This window comes from Lissotriton vulgaris, chromosome 1_1 (genome assembly GCF_964263255.1).
Source record: "Lissotriton vulgaris chromosome 1_1, aLisVul1.2, whole genome shotgun sequence".
Classification (NCBI taxonomy): Eukaryota; Metazoa; Chordata; class Amphibia; order Caudata; family Salamandridae; genus Lissotriton; species Lissotriton vulgaris.
Window position 1 is genome coordinate 764,209,688 of NC_141685.1, and position 12,148 is coordinate 764,221,835.

Genomic DNA, 12,148 nt, shown 5'->3' on the forward strand with positions numbered 1-12,148 from the left:
GCGGAGTTTCTCCCCAAAGCCGAAGTGACGGAGGGCCTGGTCGAGGTATGGCCAGTGTACTCTGTCGAAGGCCTTCTCCGCATCGATGGTGAGCAGCATGCAGCCGGATTTAGTGCGCGACCCGGCCTCAATGAGGTGCAGCACCCGCTTGGTGTTGTCGCTGGTCTGCCGTTGGGGGATAAAACCCGCTTGGTCGGGGTCTATCAGCTGTTGCATATATGGGGCGATGCGGCTCGCTAGTATGCCAGTGTAGAGCTTCAGGTCTATGTTCAGGAGCGATATGGGTCTGTAGGAGCCGCAAACTGCCGGATCACGGCTCGGTTTGGGAATAACAGAGATAGACGCCTCTAGCAAGTCCGGGTGTATGGCGCCAGGCGTGTCAAATGTGTTAAACAGGTCGCGCAAGAGGGGGGCAAGCTGCTGGCAAAAGGTCTTGTAAAATGCCGCAGTATAGCCGTCGGGTCCCGGGGATTTCCCGACCTTGAGGCGGGCAATGGCCGAGATGACCTCTTCCAGGCCTATGGGCCGCTCCAAAAAGTCCGCTTGGGCCTGGGTAAGGGTGGGGAGTTCCGCGCCCCGCAAATAGGCTGGGCCGGCGTCGGGGTCCAGGTGATCCGCGTCGTAGAGCGCCGCATAGAAATTGCCAAAGGCCGCTGCAATCGCTGCGTTCTCTGTAATCAAGTCGCCATTGGCCAACTGGAGAGAGCGCACTTGTTGCCTCTGGGTTTGCGCCCGAAGCCTACTTGCCAGCAGTCTCCCGCAGCGGTCGCCACCGGTATAGTAGACGTGTTTGAGGCGCATAGCGGCGTATTCCGCCACGTCTTGGTCTAAGGCCGCTAGCATTTTCCGCTCGGTGCACAGTTGCCGCCATGCCCTGGCCGCCCCCGTGCGTTGGTGCATCTGTTCCAGTTCCGCCACGCGCTGGGAGAGCTCGGCACGTTTCAGCTCCCTCTCTTTGTTGTTGGCCGCGGCGATGGAAATGATTTCCCCGCGCAGGACCGCTTTGAGGGCCGCCCACTGGGTAGCTTTGGTGGTGTCATCATTGGCGTTGTGCTCCAGAAAGCGGCTAATCGCTGCCGTGAGCCGAGCTTGCGTGTCAGGCAGCTGTAAGAGACCGTCCCGCAGCCTCCAGTACCGTTGTGGAGCCGGCATGGCACCCACACGAAGCGTCGCCACCACCGGGGAGTGGTCCGGCTGGCAGTATCTCCACGCTCTCAACCTGTAACGCCAGCTGCGAGGAGCCCAGAAAATAGTCTAGCCTCGCATATGTTTTGTGTGCAGCCGAGTAATACGTGTAGGCAGTGATTTGGGGGTGTGTGTGCCGCCAAAGGTCGGTGAGGCCCAGGTCCGTCAGATGCGCATGACCCGCCGCCATGAGCGCCCCTACTTGACCGGATCTTTGGCCCGAGCGATCCGCCGTGTTATGAAATACTATGTTGAGGTCCCCCCCCAGCAGCAAGTGAGTGTGTGTGGTGGATGTAACGGTCCCTAGAGCTGTATGCAGGAACTTTTCTTGACCCTCATTCGGGCCATAAACCGAGCCCACCAGGAGGGTGTGGGCCGCAATTTGGAAACTATAGAGTAGAAGCCGCCCTTTAATTTCGGCCTCTTTCTGGAGGACTTTCCCCTCAAAGGACTTAGCCACTAGGATCACCACCCCCGCAGACTTCTTCGGGGAAGAGGAAAAGAACTGCCATGGAAACGCGCGGGATTTGAGTCTATGCTGGTCGCTGCGCACAAGGTGTGTTTCCTGGAGAAGGCAGATGTCCGCCTTGGAGCGCTCGAGATAGGATAGTATCGCCCTGCGTTTGTTCGGACTGTTGAGACCCTGCACATTAAGCGTAAGCACTATGAGGTGTCGTGGCATATCTGGGATCGTACGAGTAATGCCAAGCCCACCCGGCGGCCGTGTCTGTGGGCCCGCGGGTTGTGGAAGACACTGTGGTGGGGGCCATGTCAGAGCACCTCGTGGCGACCGAACCCCCTGGACAAGGAGAGCCCCCCCGCCCCTCCCCCCTCTCTCCCCAAGACCCCCCCAACCCCAACAGCCCCCCCATGTCCCCGCTCAACCGGAGCAACTGTCCCACCCGGATCCCCCCTGCCCTCAGTGCAAACTCTCCCTGGTCAACACCCCACACCCGGATCCCCCCCCAACCCCTTTTCCCAACTGGTAAAGAAATGTGGTCCATCATTGTCCCAGGTCCAGGCTCATGGCCGCTGGACCTGTGGTAAGGTAAGTCCGTAGAATGGGAGCCGTGGCGACGTCGCAAGCAGGTCCGCTCACTCGGAGTGCTCCCACGCAGGTGAAAAGTCAGTGTCATCATCAGGGAAGGCCAAGGAGCGCATTGCACGCGCCCCCGCCGCCGGGCTAGCGTAGCCCGAACCGACTAAGCCCTGCGACACCAGTGCGTCGCTCTCCCAGCGGTCAGCCATTGTTCGCAGGCGCCAGGCCCTGTGCCACCGTCTCCACCGCCGATCTCTGCCCCTCCTCTATCTCTGCGTCCGCGGGGCGTCGCGGCTTGCGTCTGCGCCGCTGCTGCTGCCAGCGGCCTGGGCCCGTCTCGTTAGTAGATTTGTCCCCCGGTGACTCTTCGTCGACTTTCGGTTCGTCCAAGCCCAGCACTCGGCAGGCGTCCCGAAGGGTGCGCGACTGATGGAGGACATTGCCAAGCCGAAACACCAGTCGGAAGGGGTGCCCCCAGCTGTAGGAGATGTTGCGCTGTCTCAGCTCCGCCGTCACCGGCCGGAAGGTGCGCCTCTTCTCTAGGGTAAGTGCAGCCAGGTCCTGGTACAGCGCCGGGGAGTGCCCGCCGAAGGTGATCTTCTCCATGTGGCGTGCCTTGTTCAGGATTTCCTCCTTCGTCCTGTAATCTTGCACGCACACCAGGATGTCCGGCGGGTTTTTCGCGTTGGCCCTCGGCGGGCCCGTCCGGTGGGCCCTGTCGAGGCGCAGGGGGGCGTCCGCCTGACGGCCCAAGATGTGGTTGAAGAGACCCTGTGTGAACCGGAAGAGGTCCTCTGTGTCTGGGGACAATTTCACTCCTCGGATCCGAATATTGTGCCGCCGGGAGCGGTTTTCCAAGTCCTCGGCGTGCGTCTGGAGGTCCACCTGTTGGTCGTGGATGCGGGCCAGCTCCTGTCGTAGGGCCTCTATTTCGGCGTCCCGTGTGTCGCTCTTTGTTTCCAGGTCCGCCACTCTCTCCCCTATGGCATCAGTGTCGCGGCGGACCTCTTTGATCTCGTCTTGGAGTTCTTTTTTCAGGGCATGGATGTCTTCTCGCAGGCCAGAGAACAGTGATTCCAAAAAGGACCGCGTGACTGGGGCCTCGGGGTCCGCTCCCTCAGGGGGCGATGAGGCCACCACCTTCTTGTCTGTGTCAACCCGGGGGTTGGCGCTCGCGGGGCCGTTCCGCTTCCCCATGGCGGGGGGGGTGAAAAGGTCCTTGATGGTGCGGTCCTTTCTGGGCCTCCCGCCAGACATATCGCCCCCAGGGTCCCCAGTCGCGTCCACCGGCACCCCTCTCCGCCGGCTGCAAAGCGGGCCCTAGGCCTTCTGGGCGCCGATCCGGGTTCGGGTCGACCAGTGCTGTGGAAGTGGCACCCCCGCGTTCCCCCAAATCTTCTGCCCTCCTGGGCGGGCAATGTAGCGTCGCAGGGCGCGGTAGGGGCCGCAGGAGGGGCGTAGGGACTTCGGGGCCAACGGCGAGGTGGGAAACGCCGGGCGGGAAGCCGCCAAGATGGCGTCTGCAGCGCCCCGCGCCGCCCTATCCAGAGGCAAGAGTGCAGCAAGTCCACAGGGCCTCCTCACATCATGGGGGCCCGCTCACCTCTGCGAGGACCGCGGTGGGAGCGCGCGGCCGCCGGTGCTGATGTCCCCAGAGTCCACTCCACTACAACAGGCAGGGCAGGAGGTCCAGCGCGGCTCCCCGGGGCCGCTAGGTTGCCACCCCCCCGGCCGAGGGTCGAGGCCCGTAGGTTCAGCAAAGACGGGGGCAGTGCTGCAGAGGTAGGCCCGCTGGGGGGGGGGGGGACGCCTGTCTGCCTCCGCTCTTCACTCTCTACCCCTAGGCCCCGCCGGCCGACTCAGCAATCTCCCGGCGCCTCACGGAGCCTCCGTGTGTGCGGTGCGCGAGGCGGGCGGCTACAGCGGCTGCAGTGCGAGGGGCCAGGCCGCCTAGGATGGCGAGTCCCCGGCGCGGGTCGCGCCTCTTCGACGAGATCAAGCGGGAAGCAGGAGCTCCGCGGAGGGGGGGGGGGCCCGTTGCCACTGTCTCACCCCCCCCGGTACCTCCGATCCGCTGTGTCGGGTCCGCCTCGGGTTGGGGTCACGCGTCAGCCTTTGGCGCCTCACCTCTGTGCGCCTCCCGGGTTCTCTTGGCGCCGCTGCTAGGTCCGTGGACGAAGGCTGGTGACATTCCGGGCAAAGGCCGCTCCGCCTCCCGGTGCACGTAGCAGGTCCGCAGAAGCCCCCACGATCTGCCGTGAGAAGCCTCGCGCGGCTCCGCGCGGGCCGGACCTGCTACCGCCGGTCCTGGGGGACCCCAGGCGGCTTCGTGGCTCCACCCACCTTGGCCTCGCTCTCGTCCTTGCTCCGGGCTCGAGGAGCGCGCTAGGCCTCAGGCGCCGTCGCCCTCGCGGTCAATCTCGGCGGGGACCAGGCTGCCGCCGGACACAGAACCGGCCCAAAGGTCGCCGCCGCAGCTTCACTGGCGTCAGGTGGTCTCTCAGGGCTATTTGCGGTCGGGCAGGTGCTGGAATTATGCTCAAGTCGGCGGCCGGCGGCGGGAGCTCGGCACGTCTGCTCACGCCGCCATCTTGGCCACGCCCCTGGCCGAGTACTTTAATGCCAAAATTGCGTCCAATAGATTGATTGTAAAAAAACTTCCCCAGGATATTCTGGGAGGATGGCCAATTTAAGATCGAATGGTCACTCATCTCATGGAAATGTACACATGACCTCCTGATTTTGATTGTTAACACAGCTAAGCGACTAGCCGATGAATTACTTAGCCGGATTCAGATTGCAGAGAGCACACTCAAATATGCCGTGCCGAATCCAGGTTTTAAAACTAAGCTAGCTGAATTGAATAAGGAACTCGCAGAACACAAAGAATATCTGATGAAGCAAAAGGTGACCAAATTGCAGAAAGATATTCAACGCTTTTCTAAGGAAAAAGTCTATCCTTATTTAAAAGATGACTATGTCCCAACAGGGACTCGAGTGCAACCTCTTCAAGGAGAGGATCCAATAGCGATAGCAACTCGAGCGGTGACGACTGGCAGCCACAACCCCGACGGGGGAGGAGAGGGGGGAGACGCGGCCAACAATTCTATCCGCACCCCCCCGATCAGGGTCCCCCTCTTTGGCAATACCCACAGTTCCCACAGGTGATATCACCTTACGTATCCCGATATCCTCCTCAGTTTGCCCTACATGGAGTCAGTCAACCGTCTTTTTTAGACAGAGGTTGGGGCAGAGGGCGCGGGCGCAAGCGAGGAAACGCGCCGGACAAGAGAGTTCAGTGGGAGGACACACGGATCCAAGGGATGGATACCAGGAGCAAAACAAACCGCAAGTGAGTTTAGTAGTTAATCTATCCTCACGCCAACTCACAGATGAAGAGGAAAAAGTGCTGCAGAAAGGGCTTGGCTTTGTACCAACCCCCAAGATAGATCATTTTCAACAAACATGCGAAGTTCAAAAATTCTTCCGCAAAATCAGGCTTAAGGCGTTCTTTGATGGGAGACCACAGGAGACTCCTGAGGATTCGGGCCTCCATAATCCTTCTAGCTTCACTCCCCACAGCTGGATGGTCCCCAAAGAAGTTTTGACATATGAGCAGGTAGTGCTCAAAGACATTGGAGCAATGACACCACATCAGAAATATAAAAACATCTCTAAGCCTAAGATACAGTTGTTGGATGCTCTAGCCAACGATCAATTCATCACTATCAAGTAGGCAGACAAAGGCGGGGCCACCGTTCTCATGAACACCAGTGATTATGACACTAAATGCCTGAGACAGTTGGGTGATAGGCGGTACTACACCCCCATCCCCTTCAACCCTACAGAGCACCTCAAGAGAACCATCACTGGCTTAGTCGACTCTGCTGAGTGCCAAGAGTTGATCAGCAAAAAGGAGGCTGAATTCCTGATCAAGAGAGAACCAAAGGTCCCTTACTTTTACATCCTCTCCAAAATTCATAAGGGGACCACCCCTGTACCAGGACGCCCCATAGTGTCTGGTATCGACTCTGTATTGGAGCACCTTTCACAATTCTGTGATCACTTTCTCCAGCCCCTAGTCAAACGGATCCCCTCTTATGTCCAAGACACCACTGATGTACTACGTCTCCTGGACCATCTAGAGGACGGAATCCAGGTGGACTTCGTAATCACCCTCGATGTTGAGGCCCTCTATACCAACATCCCACAGAGGGCCACATTGGGGGTGATAGAGAGGATCCTTAGTGCGGAGGAATGGACCTCCCCTACACCACCGGCTTTCATTATGGAATGTGCCACCATAGCCCTGACTGAGAATTACTTCGAATTCAAAGGGCAATACTTTCATCAGACCCAGGGTACCTCGATAGGGAGCATGTTTGCCCCTTCGGTGGCCTGTTTGTACATGGCCGACTTTGAAGAGAGTCACATCAATGGCCAGTGAATCGCTACCATTCTAACATCAAACTCTGGAGGAGATTCATTGATGATATCTTGATCCTCAGGGTTGGTAGCTCTGATTCATACAAAGAGTTCTTCCATTGGATTAATTCCCTCAACACCTACCTCAATTTCACCATGACTGCCTCCGCTACTAACATCGCCTTCCTGGCCCTTAACATTAGACTTACAGGAGGCAAAGGGGACACCACCATGTATCGGAAACCCACTGACCGTATCAGCCTGCTCCACTTTACGAGCCACCATCCCAAAACACTGAGGTTGAACCTACCTTTTGGGCAATTTCTGAGGATCAGGCAGAATTGCAGCGCCCTGGCAGACTATAAAACAGAATCGACCATACTTTCCAGGAACCTTATGGATAGGGGATATCTGCACAGGGAAGTTTCTAAAGCCTGCAAACGTGCCCGTAATAACCACAGGGAAGCCCTACTGGAGTACAAGACTCCAACTTCAGAACCAAGAACAAATAACCTGTGTCACTACCTTCACGCCAGTTTCCAATGAGATCAAGAAGATCATCAAACGGCACTGGCAGATTCTCAACACAGGGACACTGAACCTTGAACTACCCAGATTTGCATTTAAGAGGTCCAGGAACATTAAGGACATCCTAGTCCAGACCAGACCCAAAAGAGCAACTACTACCAAACAGACAACGTTGTGGCAATTACCGCCAGTGCAGGGACACTACCCATGTGGGACATGCAGTGTATGCCCCTTTACGTCAATACACAAGACAATACAACTCACGGACACCTTAACATGGGAGATACGGGGTCACACAAATTGCAATACATCTCACTGCATATATCTACTGCGGTGCCCCTGTAAACTACAATATGTGGGCATGACCACCCGCCCCATTAAGACCCGCATCTCAGAACACAGGAGCAACTTCCATTGCAAAAAGATTAACACTAAAATGTGCAGACACTTCATGGAACAGAACCATACAGCTGACTCATTATCTTGGCTAGTACTGGAAGCTACTACTGATAAATCCAAACAGAACCTGTTCCTGAAGGAACAGAGGTGGGTACACAGACTAGCAACAGATAGCCTAGGACTTAATGAGGATATTCCATGGAGCACACTGTGAGAGCCCTGTATAACACTCAACCTGGGGTCCCTCCCTCCTAAAGATTGACACCCTCACCATCATCATAATATACCATGTCAACCCACTATGGGGTCTTTCTTTACACAGATGTATGAGAGGGGTATGGGATAAAAAACAGATGGTAAACTACACAGAACAAACCTCTTTATCTGCCATTCGTCCCCCGCTCCTCGCGCCCCGCGCCCCCGCCTCCCTAACTAAAATTTAATTGAGATTTGAATTCATGCCGGAGCCATTATATCTATATCCATTTCCATTTTCAAATTAAGCAAGAGACTTGTGACTGTCTGTCCCAAATGAATAATTACTGGGGACATGGTTGTCCAGATAAACTTGGTACAGATACTGTTTTAACCCCAGCTCCACTCTGTAATGGCCGCTCCACCCGCATACATTGCCATGTGACCTTCGGGTTCCCGGCTGGGAATACCGCCACGCCCCCTCAATTTCCTTTATCCTAATGGTTGCCGCACCGGCTCCTTACTAACCGGGCTCGGCGGAGAGGGGTAGGCTACACGGCATGGACACGGGCGTATGAAGTAAGTGCCACTGGTTGTTGTCGAGCAGTATGTGCTCCGCGCGACCTTGGGCTCATCACACTTTTTTATTTTTACCTAACATATACCGGCGCACACCAGCGCGCCCGGATTACTTTGTACTCGGCAGGTCTAAAACCCTGCGTGTCCCTTGGGCACATACAACCTCTGCACTTTTCAAATTGCCTAATAACTTAGGGCGCTTACCTACGCGCAATTGCTGTTATTCGCACCCTTGAATATTTACACCTGAATGTTGTTCAATGGGTAATATGCTCTGGGCACCCGAGGGCTCACTATACTTTACTACTTGCTTAATGAGCAACAGCACCAACCCACGCACCTTGTTTGAATTAAGATTTGTGGCTAACAGACTCTGCGCGTAATTGGGCTCTCTCAACTGTGTTATTTGCCCAATAATAATCATTACCGGGACACTCAACACGATTGGGAGACCGGGCATTTCACCCGGTGAAGCGCGGCAATGACTCGCCATTTGCTAATGTTGCAGACTAACCTATTTGTATACTTACACCTGAGCCCCGCAATTTTTATGGAACTAGACCACACTCGTGCTCAAAACTATTTAACACTTTTAACATTTCTTATCAGTTTATATAATTCTGTTTAATAACTGACGTTGTACATGCCCCCTTGGGTGAGCTGTTGGGTTTTTTCCAGTTCTGATTATACTCAGTTGCTCATGTTACTGTTTTTGCTGAGGGTAGACTCAAACCTTGCCAGGAAACACACTTTGAGTTTGCCAACACCTCTTTACCTCTCCCCAGCCTATACTACATTGGCTTAAACCCTGATGTCTGACCCGCCTAGCACTGTTGACACGTATTAACTCTGACTTTTAGGTGAGTCTAACCTTACTTTGACCACACTAACTGGTCAAGGAGTCTTCCTTGTAGGAATGATGCTGCGCACTATTGCTTTCAATACAATGTTTTTAGATATCCATGCATATGAATGCAACTATTGGTTTTACATACTAGCTGCACTTCCACTAGTATGTCACCTTGTCACTATATACTCACGGTCACTTTGAGCAATGCACTTTGTCACATACCTATAGTAACGGCCTCTTTTGTCTCCCATTCCAGGCAGGAGCGGTTTTTCAACAGGTAGTACATTGTCTGTGCTTGTGGTAAACTGACACTTTTATAGGTCACGTTTTGTAGACAGTAGTACTGTGTCCTTGTAGGTCCTGAAGAATCGCTTGCTAATGAGCGCTTAGCGAGAAACGTGTCGACCATATCTCTCACATATTAGATCTGTTCCGTATCTGGAAACTTAAGTTGCAGCGAGAACAGACTATTCTTGATTTTAATTGAAGCCAAGGACCACCTGAATAAAGTTGCTTTCCGGTACCTTCCGCTTAATTTTATTTCCACCCACACCGTCTACACTTCATTGGACCCATACCCCCACTTCACCAATAGGCTGTTGGATTAAAAGATCTCCGCCAAAGAGCCCCTCTACGATGTGTTGCCCGTTGGGAATTGCACCGCCTACACAACGAGGAGTATTGCCTATGATGAAGCATGACACCCACAAGGGTGTGTGAGGCCTCTATATCCAACAAAATGGATACCCTGGGGTAGTCCTCCATTGAGTACTTCCTTTCCCCCTTTCCCCCCCTTTTTTGCACCCTAGTGACCTTGTGACTTTCTGGGAACAGCCTAGTCTCCTCTTGTCTTGTCGCAACTTTTAGATAGTGCCAGTCCGTTCAGGAATTTACGAGACGGAGAACCCCCCCCTACACACCTGGTACTCCACACGATACTCCGTATGGGAGCAGGCAGACACCTAGTTACATGGCACTACAAAGCCATCAGAGAACTGACTGATGTCTCCCTAGATAACCTTAGGCAATCCTGGGAAGACGATGTGGACAGGGTATTTCATGACACGGAGTGGATGCGCGCTCTGGAATATACAAAGAAAGTGTCCAGGAACGCGCGGTTCAAAAAGATACAGTTTAACATACTCCATCGGGCATACCTCACACCGGAAAAATTGCACCGGTACTATCCAGACACACAATTTAGCTGCCCCCGATGTCAGGTGGTGGAGGCGAACTTCAGACACATGTTCTGGGACTGCCCATACCTGCAACGATACTTGACCAAGATACACCAAACACTACTCACACTGGTTAACCTGCCACACATTGATACATGGGAGGTCTGCGCCTTGGTAGCCTACAAAAGGAAAAAATCCCAAAAACTGCAATGGCGATTTGCATCCCTCGCTCTTGTTCTAGCGAAACGAGCTATAGCTATGAATTGGAGAGCCCCCTCGGGCCCCCCGGAAGCAGCCTGGATAGGGGCGGTAAACAAGTGGGGGGCGGCAGAAGAAGATACTCTACGGGAAGAAGAAGTGAAGGGTACACGCAAACATCCCATTTCCCTAGAATGGACACAGCTGCTCATACAATTTAAACAAGAGACAGCAATAGATGATACACCAAGGCCATCCCCGCCTTAATCCTGCGGCTCCTCACAACACCCCAATCCGCGTTATATTTGTGGATTTTATGTAACCCCTCTATGTGTGTAACAACTGACATATGATTGGTATAATACCCCCACATGGGACTCTGAAATGCAAAACCCTAATAAAAAGATTTAAACAAAAAAAAAAAGGGCAGTGGAAATGGAGATTAATCCAGATTGGTAGGAGTACTAAGTGAGAGAAAAAATAATATTTTGCAAAATAAGCAACATTTTGGAGGACTTTCGAAACAGCATTGTATGTAAGTATTCCTGGTGAAATCCGACAGACACATTCCCATACTCGACTTATTAGGTAGGTGCAAGACCCCAAACACCCCCCTTCAAGCTACGCCCCTGTTTTTACTCAGCACTCTTAATAAGGGCCATAATGTGGTCCAGTGCTCCAACATTTAGCAATTACAAGAAGATATGAAGCTGACTGCTACGATCTCCAACTGTGATCTCAAATATACACAGAGAGCCCTACAGTAGGGGCAACAAATAACCAGATTATTGATATTTCTAACTTACCAAGTTTGAATTTGCGTTTATAGGTGGGAATCGCACGGGTGATCTTGCCTCTTTTCTTCTCTTATTGCTTTGATCTGGTCTGATTTTTGGTAGTACAAGCCTTTCAGGACTGAAGTTATGTTTCTTCGACCCATCACCACTCATCTGTTGAGCCTGTATGTACAAAGCAATGAGGGTTATTATAATTGTACACCTTCTAAATGTACCTTTGCAGAACTGACAATGCTAATGTAAAGAGTGACAATCGTTAGTAAACTGAATCTTTTGTTGAAGGACCCTTTTTAAAAAAAAACATTTTTATTGTACTTTCAATAAACTTGGCAATATACATAGATCTTATTCATATTACATTAGTGATTTGAGTATATTCTATTCACAGGCACTTAACTTCCCACATGACACATTCACTGCATCCCGCAATCAACCCCCCTTCCTATATTTTCCAGTCTATATCTCCTCCATTTCCTCGTCTGAACTATCGTCCTCTGTTTCCTCCACAGGGTCACAAATGTCCCCCCTGAAGGTATTCCAGGGAGCCCATATTTTATTCCATTTTCGCGGACATTTCCTCACAGAGTAAACTGCATGCTCCGTGATCATTGTCAGGTCCATGTTTCTGCACCAGACTGATAATGTTGGTGCTTCTACGTCGCCCCATTTCTGAGCAATGTCTCTTTTCGCAATTAAGAGCCCTATCGTAACCCATATCTGTCCGTATCGCTTGAGATCGTTGGGCTCCCATATATTTGGTAGACACCTCCTTGGT

The 12,148-nt window shown here is 53.2% G+C and overlaps 1 protein-coding gene across 1 annotated transcript in view; it reads right to left on the reverse strand.

The window, feature by feature from the left end:
* The window catches only part of LOC147747788 (uncharacterized), a 178,997-nt gene that overhangs the window by 21,069 nt on the left and 145,780 nt on the right, over window positions 1–12,148 (reverse strand). The window contains exon 6 of the mRNA XM_086936364.1: window positions 11,383–11,535. Within this exon, the coding sequence (XP_086792490.1) occupies window positions 11,383–11,535 (153 nt within the window). The remainder of the gene's footprint in view (window positions 1–11,382; window positions 11,536–12,148) is intronic.